Here is a 19,104-nt window from a genome sequence, read left to right on the forward strand (position 1 = left end):
TGGCTTATGAAAGCTAGTCCAGGATATTTTTTGCCTCTTCATTTTGCCTTATCATTTTCACATATGCTATTATGAATAAATAGTAATTTAAAATTGTGAAATGGTAGCCCTGATGCCAGAAGTGCTTGTCTATTCAGTAAAAAAGAACTTAGAGAAAATTTTGGAACAAAAAAATAGCAAATATAAATAAATCTGTTACCAACCACTTGTAAATGATATACGGTGGCTGATAGATTGGAGAGTTTGGGGGGGGGGGAATGTTCTAGGTTTTGTACAGATTGTTTTTGTCTCTGAGATAATCTTGTTATTTCCTGTATGTCGTGTCAATAACAGGAAAACGCATAATCATCAATTAATGTGTATTACACGAAACGACTCGGCATACCCTGAAGCAGTTTTAGAAGTTAAAATATGACGCAGTGGTACGCCACGTCAGTGATAAGTCGCCTTATTGGATTTCCTCTTTCTGGGATAAACATGGAAATCCTATCGTAGACGTGCACTCGTGTTGAACATTTAGCATCATAGGAAAATGAAGTATTTGGTAAATCATATTGTCATCAGTAGAAATAAAGTAGTTTGTATCCTATTTTTATAAATCTTTTCTTCTTTTTTTTGCCGAAAGCTGTGCCTGTTCTTGATTTTAGGTAATACTCTATATTCATTCATAGGCTTTTCTGTCAGACCAAACTATCAAAAATGCTCAAATCTTTTTTCAATAGTAACCTAAGTCGGTTCCTATACACACAGGAATGGCTAAAACCCAACAATCCACTATTTCGAATATGTTCTGAAAAATTATTTGAAGATTTGAAATATTGAAAATACTCTAAATTAGTAGATTCGGCAAATAAATGTGCAAAAATCATTAATAGAAAATTAATTTGACGTTACAAAATAGTGGAAATGAATATTCTTTTTATTAAATATAGTCAGGAAATGTTTGCCAATCAGGATGCAAGATTCTCTTGAAAAATTGCAAATTAATTTTCTATTTTTTTCGTCATGTAAAATGCACAAAGTGCTTGTAATATGTATCTTCTTCTAATCATCAATGGGGCCATGTGATTGGCTAATGCAGGGAGCATTCATGACTCACAATAGAAGACCAAAGTCCAATTTATGAGTTCATAAAAAGAAACCCATTGATATGAGTGACGTGTACTTTCCTACGTAAAAGTGTTCCATAATAGGTGATTCCCTTGAAAGGGAACTTATCCATTTTCACTGAACTATAGAGAACCACAGGTAAAATTTAATATTAAGTCAAGTTTTAAAAAGTTTTTAATTTATTAGAGTTAAAATAATTCATAATGATATCAGCCCAACCCCTGCAGTGCTTTTAATGAATGCTTATAAGACAACCTCGTATTGATTTCAAAACAGCGTAGAACAGCAAAATATCTCTCCAATATCATCAACTTTATTTGAACTATTATTTCATTTCTAATTAGCTTTCAATTACCAAACCAAATTCATAATCACATCTATAAATATTTCTCCCTTGAGAACTAGGATTGCGAAACTGCTCTCATCTTAGCCCTTGACTTCATTGGCAGTGGGTTGCGGTGTTTCAATTGAACGTTCAGGCTCTAATTCAAAGCTACTCGACTGGCGAATTTCAGTCCGAATCCGGATCTTTGGAGTATTTGATTTGGTGGGCCGTACCTTTTTTTTGGGGATAATTGGCCCAATTTTGGATATGTGAAGGTTTTGATAAATTTTATTGAATTAAATTATTACAATTTTAAAGTTTATTTTATAATTTGATCATATTTGCCTTGACTATATATGAACTGTCACGCCGAGGAAGTGCGCGTTTAAAGATGCTGACATATAATTTCTGAAAAGACTGGACCCAATAATTTTTAGGTTTTATTCATAGATCTTTGGTAGAGCAATAGTTGAAAAGCCCTGCTTTAGTTCACTACATTGCCCTCAGTAAAATCAAAGTAGCTTGATCTTCTGGTATTGTTGACTATCTTTTGGTCTAGCTTTGGAAGCTGTACTTGTTTTGGTTTTAACTTTACCAAACTTTTAGAAAAATGCGGTTTTCACAGAACTTTATTATGTACCATGAGCCAAGTCTAAAAAACTTGAATATTACACTAGTTAAAATAAAATAAGTTTGATTAAAACTTTTTCAAATTGCAAAGGGAATTTATCGATACAATATATTGTTTTGGCCCTCACGGATGTATTGAATGAAGTAAAAATACTTGAACAATCACTGATTAAAAAACAATAAACCTGGTTAAAATAATATTCAGAACCGACTTCATAACAAAATTGAAATTGTAAAGGGACTTTATGGACACCCTGTACATAAACAAATAAACTACCACAGACTATCATTGCTGTACAGCCTTCTATTATAATATGAGAGCAACAGGAAACCAGGCATAAGTAAACAACAAGGCATCAATGGCCAAGCATGTCCGACCATTGTAGGTTTTGTAAAGACTACAATAGAACAGGACAGTCTTTGCTAGAAAGAGCGAGGTGGATTGGATACTGTCCTGCTCTTTGCCCACCACTGATTCTCTTTTAATTCTATTGATTTTCAGCTGAAGTTTTTAGAATATATTTATAAGCAGAGTTTTAGAACGTATATTGAATGGCAGATTATCCAGTTTTATCAGATCGTTCCAACTTAACTTCAGTCAAGTATAGAAACAGGTATTCTAGACATATAGGTAATATACACTGAATAATGATTGAATAATTCTTATAGTTTACTAGACACACATAGATGTAAATGATAGTTTAAAAGTTTCAAGAGGAATTGCCGTTTCACTGTGCCATTACTTGTTGGAAAAGGATTCTCTACTGTGAAGACTGAAACATTTTAAGGTAAGATTTCATTTATTTATTTCTTTTATATTAATATTTACTGTGTATTATATGCCATGAACTCTGAATAATGCTCTATACAGGCAAACGTTTTAGATACAAATCTACTTTTATTTCGTTTTTTGTAATAATTTTATCAATTTAATAATTTTAAGTTTTTTTTTCCATTTTGAACATCTTATGTATGTTAACTTGTTTCAAAATGTAACAATGTAATGTGTAGTGAATTAACCCAAAAACTTCTGTGGGATGCTATATTTTGACGGCACACCTTCCCGATTCTGAAATTCTTACAAACTAATATTTAGCACTGCAATCCTTGTCTAATGAATAATATACCAATGGAAAGCAAAGCCCAAATCTAGTAACTTGTTGGCCTAAGACACATTTGTGCAACATATACCCTTCACAAGTATAACAGCAATTTAAGAATGCTACATAGTGATATTATAAAAAAAAATACAAAGTTTTGTGACAAAAAATATTTGCACTGAAAAACAGTGATTTTGGGTATCTCAACATGAATGTATATATTTCTGTAAATTTTCTGCCAGAAATCTTGAGTGCATTACTGTTAATATAATAAATACTGTAGTAGCTACCTAAAATGTTGGTGACCAGATGTAGGGCATGTACTTGCGCATTGTAAAAAACCATAAGTGTTTCAAGAGTCTTGCTGCACACTGACACAATAACTTTCAGAAACTTTTGTGTTGGAGTTAATTAAGTCATAAAATTTCTGCAACATCAGACAATTTCCCAATATAATTGAATATGCTCATATGTCACACGACCAAAGCTGGCCCACAGATAATGATTTATAACAGCCCAGGCCCATCTATAATTTATGCTCGTTCAATGTGATATTAAGCTTGGCCGACTGTTCAGCTCATATAACAAATTTCATAGCTTATTAAACATAATGAGCTCCTTAAATTTTATTGCCATTGAAAACGGGGAGGATTGTTTCCTGCTGTGCTGGTTGCAAATTTGCTGAACTATGCAAATATATTAAGTGATTGAAGAGTCCTGCTGCCTACCAACACAAATGTGTTTCTGTATTTCGTCTGATCAAAGTCAGACTTCAGTTATACATAGTTAAACTTTGGTAAGACAGCATTACAGAAATGTATTTGTGTTAGTGTGCAGCAAGACTATTAAATCACTTGAAATATTTGCATAGTTCAGCAAATTGGCAACCAGCACAGCAGGAAACAATCCTCCCTTTTTTCAATGACTATAAAATTTAAGGAACTCGTTATGTTTAATAAGCTATGAAATTTATTATTAGGGTAGGTATCTTTACTCTTGCTACAGCATTCTTGCATTGGCACAAAAGAAGTATAAGTAGTTAGCCCTGCAGAAACTAAATCATCAGCGCATGTATGCTAATATATTTTGCAGTTTTAAGAGAATGTCAAGGCAATGCTCATATGCACTCACTCAGAAGTGAAAGATTCATTAGAATTGCCTGAGATTTAAGATCTAAGTAAATCTAATTATTGTTTTTTTCAACTTTACCACATTTAAAGTCATTAATTAAACTTAGTCATGTGGAGACTGGTATAAATAGATTCGCATGTTTGTCAAACATATCGAGAAAAGTGTTGCAATCACGGGACTTCATTGAGCTAAGTTTTGTTGAGTGGAAAACAATTTTGCAAAAAATAGGATAATAGTTTTCTAGGGACTTCAGGGAAGTCCAAACAGCTACTGATATATATACAGGCTAGACTCACATTTTGAGTGCAATCGTAGGTCCTGTAGAAGTCTAAGAAAATTGAATAAAATGAAGGTTAATAACTTGCTGGCGACCTAAACCACTTCCAAGTGATAAAAATTTTAAATTGCTTGATATAATAGTTCACAATGAAAGTGCTTTTCCCACAAACACAGGTCTCGTTAAGACACTAGATATGCACTGACCAGGAGCACAATTTTATGTAAAATATCATGTCTCTGATACTTAGAAAAAATTTAAAAAAAAAAAAGTTTATCTTTCTAACGACTCCAACCATCTTGAGGAAAGCTAGTGAAAATTTCAAATCGCTTGGCTCATTAGTTTAGGATCACTTGTGTGCAGGGGCGGACACCACCGGTTGGGCGAGGGGGGGCGGTCGCCCCCCCAATAATTTCGCAAAAAAATTTAATACATGTTGTTTCCGCCCTACAAAATTATCATTTCCGAAAAGTGCGATAGTCAAGCGCCATTAAACGGTTAATAGTTACCGATATCATAACTGTTTTCTTACAATAATGCGCCTTCGGAGCACCTCACATTTTCGTGAAACATGCGCGCCCGCACGGGTAATACTCCGTTTTCAAACGCACCGCCGATCACGCGCCACGGTTTTGCACAACTAACTCATTTTTGTACAATTTAATATGATTTTCTCATTGTCAAAATCTTTCAATAGTGTTATTGTTGGCACTTGCGAAAGAAATGAAAGAGGCAAACTGTGTTTCATTACAACAATTAATTATTATCGCTAAAAAATTAACTAGATCTAAAGTTGTTTTAAACAATTTTCACCGCGGGACGTATCTTTTTACGTTATGGATTTCGTGCAAGGCCCAGCATAATTTGCGGGCAAAGATCAAAGCATTTACTTTGTCGAAAAGTTGAAAAGCGGCAATATAAAATACTAAAAATAAAACTGTAAACAATATAAGTTTTGAGGCCCGCGACAGTCTAAAAACGCTTTTCTAGGCATCGAAAATCGCAAAATTTCGTGTGCCAACGGTACAAATTATGTTTGCTTGACCTTTAAAAATATTTCGTTACTAAAATCGAAACACGGTCAATTGTGAGCGGGATTTGCCTTTTTATCCATTACTTTAAAATTGACGTCGAAAATTTTCGTGTTAACATTAAACAAAGCTGAGAACGCGACTTTTCCACGGTTTGTGATGATATATAAGATAATTAAAGTATATTCGATCACTTTTTGTATTTATTTATGTATTTTTATTGTACTGAAATAACTTTTACTACGTGAGAATTGACAGAAAATTTACGGATTTTTCGAAAGGTTTTTTCCGTCGTGTTTTAGAGTGGCCCTTGTTTTGTCGACTCAACCGCAGTTTAAATTGAAGACAATTAAATTAATAAATCAAGACATTTTGAATATGCCCGTATCGGTCTTTGATTGATTACTTTGCACAAGTGAAAAATCATTTTTCGTTGATGAAGTCGGCTCTATTAACAAGTGGCGTAATCGCGGTGACTGTTCCGCGTGGATTTCGAGGCGGTGTATTTGTATTTTTGATTTACTAGTATACCTTATAATTATTTTCATTGTATGAAATAAAATTGTACTATATCGGATTTTATATCAGATATCGAGATTTTTGTAACGACGATAACGAGTTCGGAAGATTGCAAAAATACGTATCAAAATTGAATACATCAGGCAGCTTATCTCATATTTTTATGTCCACATATCGCCGTGGTACTTTAAGTTTAGTAATATTTTTATTTTGACGTAAGAAGTCGCAACCGCGAGTTAGGTTGCACACAATTTAATATATAAGGACATTTTAGAACCTCGTGGCTGTCATGGATCGACAGAAAAATCATTATACGCTCAAATAGGCGGCTCTTTTATTGAGCGGGTAATCGCGGTGCTTGTTGCAGACGGCAGTGGGAAGTTCCGACTTTGACCCCGCCTTTTTTTTTTAAATCCTGGCTGCGCGCCTGAACTTGTGCCTGTTTATTTTCGTATTAAATTATAAATAAAAACCCTGCAAAGTCATTGCGGGAATCCTGAATGTTATTTCGAGTTCAAATGATGATTTAATAAATCGGCAATAATGGCAATTCTACTAGTCAAATGATAATTCCTTGGTAAAATTTAGGAAAAAAATTCGCACAATAGCTTGTTACTTTGTTTTGCATTTCTAATTTCACGAAACGGCGTTAGTGCGCTTTATGCAGAACTAGGAATTGAAACAATAACCTAATACGACTCCTCAAATTTGTTATTTTCTGTATGTTAGCAAGAGCCGTGGGCTAATTCTCGCGGAATTCAAGAAATTGGTTCAGTGACGCGCAAGTTTCGTGTCCGAGCAAAGCAGCCTAGGTAATCGATATATGAGTAGCAAACTGACATGCTAATACTTAGAGAATGACATCGACAGGTTATTGTTACGTGACGATACACGGCGCGGTGTTTTTCGGTAGGCGATCCAAGTTCGCCCCCCCAAAATTATGGAAAGTGTCCGCCCCTGCTTGTGTGGAATGAACTAAGCTCTAGGCAATCGTCTACTGATATATATTGAGGCTAGTAGCAGAATTTTTGAGTTGAATATTGAGTCCCACATCACACAGGGATATCAATAGCTTTCAAGTAACTTTGAATTTCTTTAAGTACTTTTCCAAATCACTTGGTTTATAAGTTGCGGTCTTCTCAACAACCACAATTCAACAGATTGATCCACAGTCCAACTTCATGTCAAATAACAAATCCTTGTTTTTTTAATTTCAGAAATAATAATGGCGTCGTCAATGACTGAAATAGTTACGTCACCTGTTGCTAAGCATAGAAAAAGTGCTTTTGGATTTGAACCGTCGTATGAAAAGAGATGGGACAGCGTCATGCAATTGCAGACGTCACAAAAGAAAACGCCGCATAGGTGAGTTGGTTTGAGTGTCTATGAACCAGGCTTTAAGCAAGCAGCCTCTACTTTGAACAGTGGCATAGCTAGGAATTTATCAAGGGGGGGGGGGGGGTTCTGAAATTTCTAATTTGCCAATTGGAAAATATCGGTTTTCTGGAGTCATGAGGTTCTAAAAAGCGTTTCAAGCAAAGAAAAATTGCTATGTTTGATACAGAAAAATGCCCTTTATGTTTCAAAAGGGGGATTCCCTTCAAAATACCACCCCCAGGAAGGAGGGAAAGTCCCTGCCATTTGGGAATGTAATCTTAGTCTTCAAAATTCAAAATTATTGTTGTATTTCTCGTAGGTACCAACAATCACCCGTCTTCTCACGAAAAGTTCATTCTTGTCCTTCGGAGAAAATTGAACCAAAGCATCATCACCACCGTAGGCGCCATCATACAGATTCACGACGTCATCATACAGAATCACGGCGCCATCATGCTGTATCTGAGAGCGATAAATCTGATGTGACTTGCGATGAACGCGTACATTTACTTTCAAGTTTGCCGTGGCGAAAGTCGACTGACAGCGACAGCTCGAGCAATTCTTCAAATGACGATCTCTCATCAGGGAGGAATTTTGGAGGGTATTCCCCTTTTTTCTCTCATAGACTAGATGATAATCTGGAGAGGGAACGCACTCGCAGCGTTTCTGCAACGTCGAAACCTCTTTTTCTCAGGCGAGGGAAGCAGAGAGCTCGATCACAAGGATCCTCCCCAATCCCACGAAGAAAATATGAGCCGGGAATTCCCCCAATTTCTCTTGCCATTCCAAACTATGCAAATCAGGGAAATTCCCACATGTCATATAAAACAACAATGCATATAGAAAACCAAAAAGCATCAGCTTCCTCCCCGGGTCACGTCCTTAGCCCCATTGAAGACCCCGTTACCCCGCAAGCTGGGACAACCGAGTTTATCACTGTGCCCATGGTCCATGTCACCGGAGAACATTTAACGGAAAACCATGTCCATCATTCAACACTAGTTGGAGCTAATAATCCGACTGGTTTCTTACAAGTACCACCACTAGATGGATCAGGGAGTCATGCTACGCACAGCCCGCATACTTTGCGTAAATTCCTCGGACTGCAAACAGAAGAAATTCCTCCCACAGGTCTGACAGAAACAGATATCTTACAATCTCGTCTCTTATCTCGGCGATTCTCTTCCAGTAGCGAGTCCAGCACTAGCACTCTGACATGAGTGGTGCAATGAGTCAAGTTTTATATAAAACAGAGGTGCAAGGAGTGAAAGAATGTACAAAATAAACTGTAAAAACTTGCTTCTGAGCAAAGATGAAGAAAAACTTTTACTAAACTGTTCCACCATCAAGTCCATGGACCGGACCGGATGGTAACTGGACAAGAGGCTGTTGGTCGCCATATGATCAAGCCATCATATCAGCTTTCCTCTCCCACAGGATAAAAATGAAAACTTTTTATTTCAATGACAATTATTTACCGTCCATGGCTTCCTCCATCATAATAATGTCCATACACCCCCAAAACACTGGTTAACTAATCCAATACCTGGCGTAGACTGGTAACCGGACAGGAGGCGTTGTTCGCCATACGATCGGGTCGTCTTATCAGCTTTCCTCTTACCCGTGATGAATTTAAATTTTATTTTCCTATAATGACAATTAAATACATTGCAAATGTCAAATTAATTAAATTAATTAATAATCTGCATTATTTTATGATTTTCTGTGCAGTTCAAGATTTTCATATTTGAATCTTTGTTGGGTTAAATTTTTATGAATTAACCCTCCTTCCCTCTGTCTTCTAAACAGACTGCCCCACCTAGTGCCTTTTTCTTTATTCTTCATGAATAATAAACCCTCTATCTACGAATGTTCCTTGTTATCTGGTTTTATCTAAAATTACTTTAATATTTAAATGGTTCCCAAAATGGTCAGTCGGTACAGGTTCGTTGATTTCTTGGTCAAAAAACTCATATAGATCGTTTTATTGAAAGTTGTTGTTGGAAAAAAATCACTTTTTCTGCTACTAACAGACCCAAAGATTTCATTTTTTCAAATATTGAAAGAAGTCGTTAAAAGGCTATTACTTAATTTTTTTTTGCCAATTTCTTTCTAGTTTCCCAGGCCTGTTATTTCACCCAATATTTTGCTGTCATATTTTTCTGTATGGGAACACTTTTTATGTGACATGAGAACATTAAATATGACATCCAACAGAGTATCTATACATTATTCTTCATGATGATAATTAACTGTGTAAAACGGTCGAGGGAGTTATTCTATGTTCCGGATATATTTGAGCATTGCTCACTTGTGCTTTACTTTATTGATTTTCAAGGTGCTATATTGTGCTATTATTGCACTGTGCGCTGGTTTTTGTTCTTTTTTAAATAAACAATTCATTGAAAGGTTTGCATTATTTTGCGAGCTTGGTGATTTAACTATTTCTTGTCGGAAAGATAAGCTAGAATATGTTAAGACTAAAGGTAATATTAGTGATCACGAGACACACATTTATGAGGCGGGTATTTGTTTTTAGGCATTAGGTCGCATATGTTAAATATCATTAGAGTGCGCTCTTTAGCGTGATTTCGCTGAATAGAACTCTGGTGTTCGCTTCTGAAAAGCCATGAAGGAAATATTAGGGCCTAATGGTTGATGAGTAAAAGAAATATTCTTAAAAGTACCCGTGCAAAATATATCAGAAAAACAGTCTGAAAAAGTTTCACTGAAGTAGAGCAGCTCTGTTAGAACTCTTTGAGAATATGAGATGCAAAAATCTAATTTTTGTTGTTTTTTTTTTATAAAATTTTTTTCTACTTTATATCCCAAAAGGAAGCCCAAGTGTGAACACAATATAATGATACAGTTTTCAACCCACTGGAGTGCTTTAATCCACGTGAAAGGATGTGGAAATTTGGGTTTTATTCTTTATTATTTTATTAGAAAAAGGGTACTCCCGTAGAATGTGAACCAAGATGGCGAACACCGGAATGTAGTATACACATACTACGGAAGCACCAAATTTTCAGACTCACATTAAGTAAAGTTTGAAAAAACAAACTCAATGAAAATTTGCCCAACTCAAGTTCACTGGTCTGACAAAAAGCCTACTTTTTTTTAAAAAAAATAATTTCATTCACTTCAATTGTTAAATTTCCCATTTAATTTAAAATTGGACAAAAAATTTCCATCAAATAAAGAGAAAGATTCACTGTCTAACCTTGCCAACCTCTTCCGAAAATTTTGGGGGATTTATTTTACCTGAAAAAATAAATTTTAATCACCTAAAATCTTTTATTGCTTTTTTAATTTCAAAATTGAATGAAAGTTTTTGAAAACTTGAACGTATATCTTTAAAATGTCAGTAAACAAAGAAAAAGATTCACAGTCCGACCTTGTCAACCTCTCCGAAAATTTATCCATTTTTCATCAACAAATATTTTATCTTAGTCAATCAGAATTAGTTCCGGCACATTAATGTCCTCGATAAAAGCTTTTGTAGTTAGGGGGGTCGTCACGGTACATTGCAATAGCTCAGTGATTGGACTGTTTGTGTGCAGCTTGTACAGAGCCTGTTTCAGGGCAAACGTGTGTATTCTCACCATCATAATTTTGAGTGATTGCTTTGTAGAGCCTTTTTCGTAACGAGAACATGAATTCGTGTTGTAGAAAAAATATCTCCCTTTCTTGAAATTTAATCAATAAAAACTAAATTTATGACGGTTGGTTCTCGGGGGTAATGGTTTCCGTTGAATGTTCTCCGGTGATGAAGGCCACAGGCACAGTGATGAACTCGTTTTTTTCATCCTGTGGGGTAACAGGATTTTCGATGGGGCTAAGGATGTACCCGCAGAGTAAGAAGCCAATCCTGAAAAGGCCTGAACAGAATTGTAATCAAACACATCCAATTATTGCATGTTCTATCCAAGTTATTTGAGAAGCCACTATTTTTTTGGAAGGAACGGAATTTTCTCGGCTCTGATTTAACGATCTGATTAATTACATTTTGGGTGAAGCAGAGGCATGAAATTGAAACTCAAGATGTATAATCTGCCAGAAGAATTTTATGGAACGCTTTATTCACCAGGCCATAGCACTGCAAAATATAGGGTGTCCATAAACTCTTGAAATTTTTTAAAATGGCAAAGGGAATTTATCGATACCATATATTGTTTTGGCCATACAGATGTATTAAATAATGTAAAAATACTAACAATCACTGATTGGGAAGCAACAAACCCGGTTATGATATACTGAAAACTGACTTTATAACAAAATTGAAATCGTAAGGGGGCTTCATGGACACCCTGTATACCAGTCTGGTAATTTGGAATAAAAAATGGTGGCGCATGGAAATAATAGAATTTCAATTCAAATCTAATCTAAATCCTTGACCTCAAGCAGTGCATTGTATTCAAATTTATCCAGTTTGGCTTCGCTGTTGAATATATTGATTGAAATAAAACCATGAAATTCAAGTTTCAATCATGAAAGTTCGGCGTGAAATTGATGAAAGCTTTTAAGAATTACATTTAATTGCATTGTCTGGGAAGAAGGATTGAAAAAAAGTTTTATTTGGAATTTAGTTGGAGGTGGGAGGATATAGGTTAGGATAGAAATATAAAGGTTCGCGATATCGCCGCAATAAAAACAATTTACCTTATGTTACTTTTTTCAGAAATAGACTTAGGCATCATGGCAATCTTTAAGACTAGGATTCTTAGCTGTACCTGTTTGATTTTAGTTTTTGTAGGGTTTTGTAGGCCACTTCTCAATACATTTTTTTCAAACGAATCCCTAATCAAGAATTCTTGAATTGAAATTTTTCCGAATCTGTATCCGTAAGATTTTTTTTATTCAATATATATGTGATAGGTATTGAATCGATCCAATTTGTAAATCCAAAGTGGCATCTCTAACTAAAGTCTATTTTGAGATTCAACTGTTAGAACCAAGCCATCTTATGTCTAGTTTTTGAAGGTTATCTTGTCTTGGCAAAAAGTCAGTCATCTGCATATTGCGGCAGTAAGGTAGCTTATGTCACATTTATATCAGAAATATATATTTTTGATTTTCTGTCGTTATTGACCTGTTTTTTGTTCTAAAGCTTGAAAATGCAAATACTGCTGTCACATAGTGCTATTCTGAGTAAAATTATCGTAAATATCTTGAAAAAAATGAATATATGAATATATGTTCTGGACAAATTCGCCGCGAGAAATTTTGGCGTAGGAAATCTTTTGCAAGAAATTTTGCCACATAGGAAAAATCACCGCAAGAGCATTTTGCTGTAAAACAAGTGTTTGTGTTAAAAAGGTTAGGTTTTTGAAGTAGGTACCTTTTTATTTAAAAAAGATTCGGTATTCAAGAGCATACTTTAACCCTATAAACCCAACTGGTTTAAGGACAAATACTTGTTTTACAGCAAAATGCTCTTGCAGCGATTTCTCATGCGGCGATATTTCCTGTTGCGAATTTTCCGGACACAGTCCCTAACATCCATAATTAAAACTTTTACTAATCACGCTTATTGGCATTAGTCAATATCTACAATCATTGATTGCGCAACTTCCCAGAAGGGCAATTAAAATAAAAATTGATGAATTGATTTTTTTATGTCTTTATTGCTTCTATAAAAGTTCTGTAACATGGTAAGAGGAGATTAGTCTATTGTGCAATGGTAGATAGATGGTAGGATAGATTGGAAAAGTTGCTTTCACTTTTTTGAGAGTGTCATTATTTTTGAAAGAACTGAAATTTTTCAGTTTGGCATCGTCTATCTCAGCCGTTCCCAAACTATGGGTAGCGACCCACCCGTGGGTGGCAAAAGGGATCTCAGTGGGTCATGAAAAGATGTAGAAAGCTTTGATTAATTAAACTGGGTATTGGGATCGGTGGCGACTCGAATACGTAAATCTTCAAAAAAAAAAAAATTAAATTTTAATCTGTGAAACTTTCCTTTTTACGATCTTCTCAAAGGAACAAAAATTTGCAACTCAAATAATGACTATGTGGCTTTTTTACGCATAGCAGTTTTGTACACTGTACAGCACTTCTTTCACAGTGTTTCCCCGAAATTTAAGATTTTATTAATTTATTAAGTTAAATGGGTCGCCATTAGCTGTGGTAATAAATAGTTCCCAACTTTAAAATGTTTGGGAACCACTGGTCTATCTAGTTAAGGGTGGTCCAAACCCAAGCATGCGGGCCACATGTGGCCATAGATATTAAAATATATTTGCAGGTTTTTGTAAGATTTTGTGGTTTTTGAATGTTGTCTATTGAGGAATGGTAACTAGATGTTATGATAGCTTGAAAAAGATTTTTTTATGATTTGTATTTTACTTTTACCAAGGTAGAAAAGGCCACTGTTTTTGGGATGATTGCGATACCAACGAAAACTGATCGCATTAATTCTCTTCTGCAACCCTTTGCTGTGGTATGTGCATACGGCATGTTATGATTTGTAGAGTCGGCCTATATGTGAATTTTTATAAATTCATAATTTTAGGGCCGTTTTTGGTGGTCAGCTTATATGCGATACTTAACAGTGAAAATTGGGTTAGCAATGTTGAATTAAACCTAGCACAGGGAAACTAAAAAACTGATCGCACCAATTCTCTTCTGCAGCCCTTTGCTTGTCACGATTTGTTGAGTAGGGTTATATGTGAATTTATATAAGTTCACCGTTTTTGGGGGGTTGGCTTAGATGCGTAAGGGCGAAAATTAGCTTAGCATTACTGGATCAGATCTAATACTTTTGAATATCTTGTTTCTGATAGCCGTTCAATTTGGTCTGAATTAGTACCTTTATATAAGACCAAGCATGAGGTAGTTCGTTCATGAATTTTAAATGTGAAATATTCTTCCAGTCGTTATGTTAGGCCATAAGTAAATCAGGTATATTTAGTTACTTTATGAATATTTCATGTTCGGCCAATCATAATCCTTCTAAGATATTGTCTTTATGGTCAGCTTATGCCACACATGGCCCATAGTTGCCCAAGCTAACAAATATTCACGAAGTTCATTAATTTTGAATGTGGGATATAAGTGCTTGCAATGCTTTTATTATAATTGGTGCCAGACTCTTTGTTCTTTGTGATAGATTCTTTTTCAGGGGGTAGCGGTGTGTTTTATATTGAACGGCAGGCTTGGTTTACTTTCTACTTTGGATTCATATATGGTTATTGTCACAAGAATGCTTGAATGAGATGATATTTTGATTGATAAATAAAAATAGGTCAGTCAGTCAGTAGTTAGTTTTTTCACATACCGAAAAGTAGACATTGTACAAACATAAGAAAGATAAAATAATGCATTTAAGGAAGGCGCGATAAACCAGAAATGGTTAACGAGCAGCGTCACCTATAAGGAAGTCTAACATTAATTCATACAGAAAAAAAAGTCAAACTTAGAATACTAACAGAAGTCAGACTCCCAGATCCTTTTAAGCGACCTGATATCTTGGTGCAGGGGTGGTGCAAAATTTAATGACATGTGTTGTTAGCTTCGCACAATCGACCATTATATTAAATTGGGCTCAGGTAAAAGCATTGCCACACAAAGGAATAGGATTTAATCACACATATCAGCTTATACTAAATTAAAAACTCGTTTCTTGAGCTGCACACCATTTAAAATTGGCACTTCTTCACGAGCCACACAATTTTTGTTGTGGCCTGCGGGGGCCGCAGGTTACCCACCCCTTCTATAGAATCTTATCCTAGAATATATTATTAAAATTTACTCATCATTATCTTTCTTGCATCAGAAATTTTTTTTATTATTCAACTAAAATGGGTGAAAACCGTCGTTTTGGTGTTAAAGAAGTATTTAGATCGTTGCGACGATCTAGCTCTGTGAATTTTTTACGAAAGAAATCAAAAACAAGGAAAATTAAATCGGATTATGATATTGAAAAAACGTTGCTTGTTTCAGAAGGGGGAAGTGGGGTCATAGGTCACCAAAACCCCCTCGCTGAGTTATACTGGAATACTGTTCATAAACGGCGTTGTGCACGGAAGATTGATGTCAGGCAAATTGTAAGTTTAGATACTCTTTATGGCAGTGGATCCCAACCATCACGTTGGGTGAAGTGAATGAATTCTCAATCTTCCGGCCATTGCATCTTCATTGGCTGGGAATTCCCCCTCCCGATCCTTCCCATGATGAAAATTTGTGTTCTAATTTCTACCTAATTATAGTTCTGTTGTGAAGTCAAATTTCTGTTGAATATCATAATTTATGTTCTATCAGTTTCATGATGCATTATGAAACTCACCACAAATGGTAGCTTAAACTAATACTATAATTTGGGAAATTTACTCCTTCATGGTTGAGTCTTGAGTCGAGTCGAAATTTCTTTAGATGGTCTCATTATTGTTGGGGCTAAGCTATCGCATTTATATTCTTATTGTTTTCATCCCTATTTATTGGAAAGATATGTTCGAAGTTGATCGTTTTCCTAGGTTTTTGCTGAGAATAATCTGTTTTCGCCTAGGCTATTAACTTATTAATTTCAAAAATTTGGTTTCTGTACTTGCAGATGGTTGGAAGCACTCATTCTTTTTCATTTTGCCTAAAATTTTGTTGATACAATTTAATTAAAGGGAACACTTTTTCATTATGTTGCAGATCTTTTCATTAAAATCTATGCTACATATACTGGTACTTTTTTGTCCATGCATTTGACCGTTTTCCTCCTGTTTGAATGAAAAATAACATTGTCTGAAATCCAGGGCTACCATAAATGGTAGCTTAAACCATGATTATAATTCGCTTGAGTTATATTATATAATTGAGTCTAGAGTCGAAATTCTTTTGATAGTCTCAGAGAACTCTGATGGCTAAATTTATAAATACATTCTCATTATTAGTACTAGGCATTCTGGATTAAATAGTATACTGTTTGAATTCCTGCCGTTCTCCCGTCGTAAACGTTTCAATTGCTGTTTTTCTTTTAATTCAAACTCTAAGCAGATTTGCATCTAACATTATACCATGCAGCACCTTTCTGTATCAAGCCACGAATAAAAGAACTATTATATTACATATATTTCCGGGCTCAAAGCAGAGGCTCAATGAACTCCATGTGCAGTCCAATTGTACTTTATTGTCTGCATTGTATAAATATACACAGTGTCCATAGAGTCTTTTCACAATTTAAATTTTGTTATGAAGTCAGTTCTCAATATATCTTAACCAGGTTTTGTTGTTTGGAATGAAGCCTGCTTGTACAATCCTTGTTTAGAGCAAAATGAAACAAAGCTATTTTGGTATTTACGAATGAAACTCTTGGGTGTGCAAGAGGGGTACTACCAGAGTATGTAAACCAAGATGGCGGACACCGGAATATATTATGTGTACCAAGTTAGGGTAGACTCTAATTTCAGGTACAAATACTACAAGAGTCACTTGGCTAGTCCCCGAACTCGTAATAGAACTAAAATAAGGAAAATTGTAATAAAGTTATTGCCTAACCCTAACCTGGTACACATACTAGGCTCCAGCGTCTACCGTCTTGGTTCACATGTATCGAGAGCGCCGCAAGAGGGTGTGGCATTATGAAATATAGTCTCCTTCATTTTATTGATACTTTGCAGAACCCCTGAACTATACTAACCTTGGTTAAATACCTCTACTGTAGCCAACTTTTAAAAATAAATCAATGATAATTTTCATTTTTTTTTTAGCTGTACGACAGAATAAACACCAGATCCAAAGACTTAGAGCCATCATCAAGCGTAATTCAACTATTAAAGGACGCACTGTCAGGGATGCCAGAACATGACCAAGCCACAATGGAATTCAGGAACGTGATACTGCAGCCCCATATGATGGTTAGTGTTTTATTACTTGTGTTTTCTCTAAAAAAAGGCACTAGGCCAAGGGTGCGCAATATTTATTGTCAGTGGCCAATTAACCAACTCCAGACATCTAGCTGGGTACACAGAATATACAGTTCCCATGAACACAATTATCACATTGCAAAATTTTATTTGACACGTCAGTGTACATAACGATCGTTTCAATATTACGGTATGTTGTTGTTCTTGTTAGTATTATTATTCTTTTCTTTCGTCATGATAAAATCGCTTTTCTCTTCGAATACTGGACCAATTGCTTTGAAATTTTCAGTGGTTAAAAATTGATTTTTTTGCCAGAAGGCTATTACTTTTACTTATTTCAAAAATTTCTGTGGACTTCAAGAAATTTGTTTTTTTATGTGTCAGAATAAAAAATAGCCACACGAATTTCTTGTCCATATATTCGAGCACAGCTCTCTTGTCTATTCAAAATGTTAGTGGGCCACTTGGAATTTCTAAGTTTGCAAATATTTTGTTAACATCAGCTTTGACAGCGTTAAAATATTAAAGCCACTGGGCAAAACAGCCATTCAGAGATTAGATGGTATCACAGATTACACATCTCTGGGTCAAACCTCTATCTTGCGCAGGGTGTAAAAAAATCATGGAGGTCGAATCTGAAATGAATAAAAAATTGGCGCTCCAGAAGTGCGTGTACCAATATGGAGGTAACTAATTTTGTTCGTCTACTTTACATCAAGTTGTGTAAAGGGATTGAAACTTATGGGCAGGGGGATATTCACTTGGCTAATACAGACCGTCCCTGAACTCGTAACAGAACTAAAAAAAGGAAAAATCGGAATAAAATAATGACCTAACCTGGTACACATACTACGGGAGTACCAAAAAATTAATACATAAGATCCTCTACACGTTAAAATTGGTCAATGAAAGTTCAAATTTATTTCAATATTGGTTTGAAATCTGACGAAGTGGTCTTGAATTCAAACATACGCACTGAATTCCCAAAGGTGTTTGTAAGATTATATAGCTGTGTACTCATCAACACAATTAGCGTCATTGGCTCATGTTCAGTTGTAATTCTAAATATAATAAAACATTCCACTTGGAGACAAACAAGATTGCTATCTTTTTACTCCTGTGTATAATGTTCCATACATGTTAGCTGAAAGAAAAGAATTGTAATTTGCATGAAAAATACTGATAACAGAATTTGTAGTGAATAAGCATTTATACTGGGATAGAGGAAAGTCAATAAGATGTCCTAATCATATGGTGAAGCGCATTCTTTTGTCCGGTTGCCTGGCCGGGTATAGGAATAATTGAACTATTATTTGTTTTATGTAACTGATTTCGTGAAACGTTTCTTCAAAACAAACCCTTGTATTGAGTTTTATTTGGGAAAGGGCGTGAATATGTGTCGTTACAAAACTGTGTCTGGAAAATACGCGGAATGGAAATTTTACCACATTAAAAATCTACGCAAGAGCATTTTGCTGTAAAACAAGTATTTATGATAAAATAATTGGTTTTATATAGTTAGAGAGTATGCTCTTAAATAACTAATCTTTTTAAATGAAAAGTAACTTCAAAAACCTAACTTTTTTTATCACAAATACTTGTTTCACCGCAAAATGCTCTTGCGGCGATTTTCCACACAGTGATATTTCCTAGAACCATATATGAGAGACAACTGAGAGAATATAAGTTAGAATTCAAGATTTCTATACTGATATGGGCATGCCTATGTCACACGTGCTGTGGCTCCCAT

At 35.2% G+C, this 19,104-nt stretch overlaps 2 protein-coding genes across 6 annotated transcripts in view; both read left to right on the forward strand.

The window, feature by feature from the left end:
- Nucleotides 1-19,104, forward strand: part of LOC120330831 (peripheral plasma membrane protein CASK-like) — a 69,885-nt gene that overhangs the window by 31,340 nt on the left and 19,441 nt on the right. For all 5 annotated transcript variants that reach the window (XM_078114559.1, XM_078114558.1, XM_078114560.1 and 2 more), the window contains exon 11: nt 17,199-17,345. In XM_078114559.1, coding sequence (XP_077970685.1) covers nt 17,199-17,345 — 147 coding nt within the window. The remainder of the gene's footprint in view (nt 1-17,198; nt 17,346-19,104) is intronic.
- On the forward strand, nt 2,709-9,919 carry LOC120330861 (uncharacterized). Its single transcript, XM_039397827.2, has 3 exons — nt 2,709-2,853; nt 7,341-7,488; nt 7,820-9,919. The coding sequence occupies exons 2-3, from the start codon at nt 7,349-7,351 to the stop codon at nt 8,718-8,720; spliced, it is 1,041 nt and encodes a 346-aa protein (XP_039253761.2). The 5' UTR covers nt 2,709-2,853; nt 7,341-7,348; the 3' UTR covers nt 8,721-9,919.

The sequence above is a fragment of the Styela clava genome, chromosome 7 (genome assembly GCF_964204865.1).
Source record: "Styela clava chromosome 7, kaStyClav1.hap1.2, whole genome shotgun sequence".
Lineage (NCBI taxonomy): Eukaryota > Metazoa > Chordata > Ascidiacea > Stolidobranchia > Styelidae > Styela > Styela clava.

Bases quoted from the DNA above. Each gene is read 5' to 3' on its own strand.
- LOC120330861 (XM_039397827.2), top strand. From the start codon at position 7,349: ATGGCGTCGTCAATGACTGAAATAGTTACGTCACCTGTTGCTAAGCAT. The intron at 7,489-7,819 runs GTGAGTTGGTTT...TATTTCTCGTAG, and splicing joins CAAAAGAAAACGCCGCATAG to GTACCAACAATCACCCGTCT.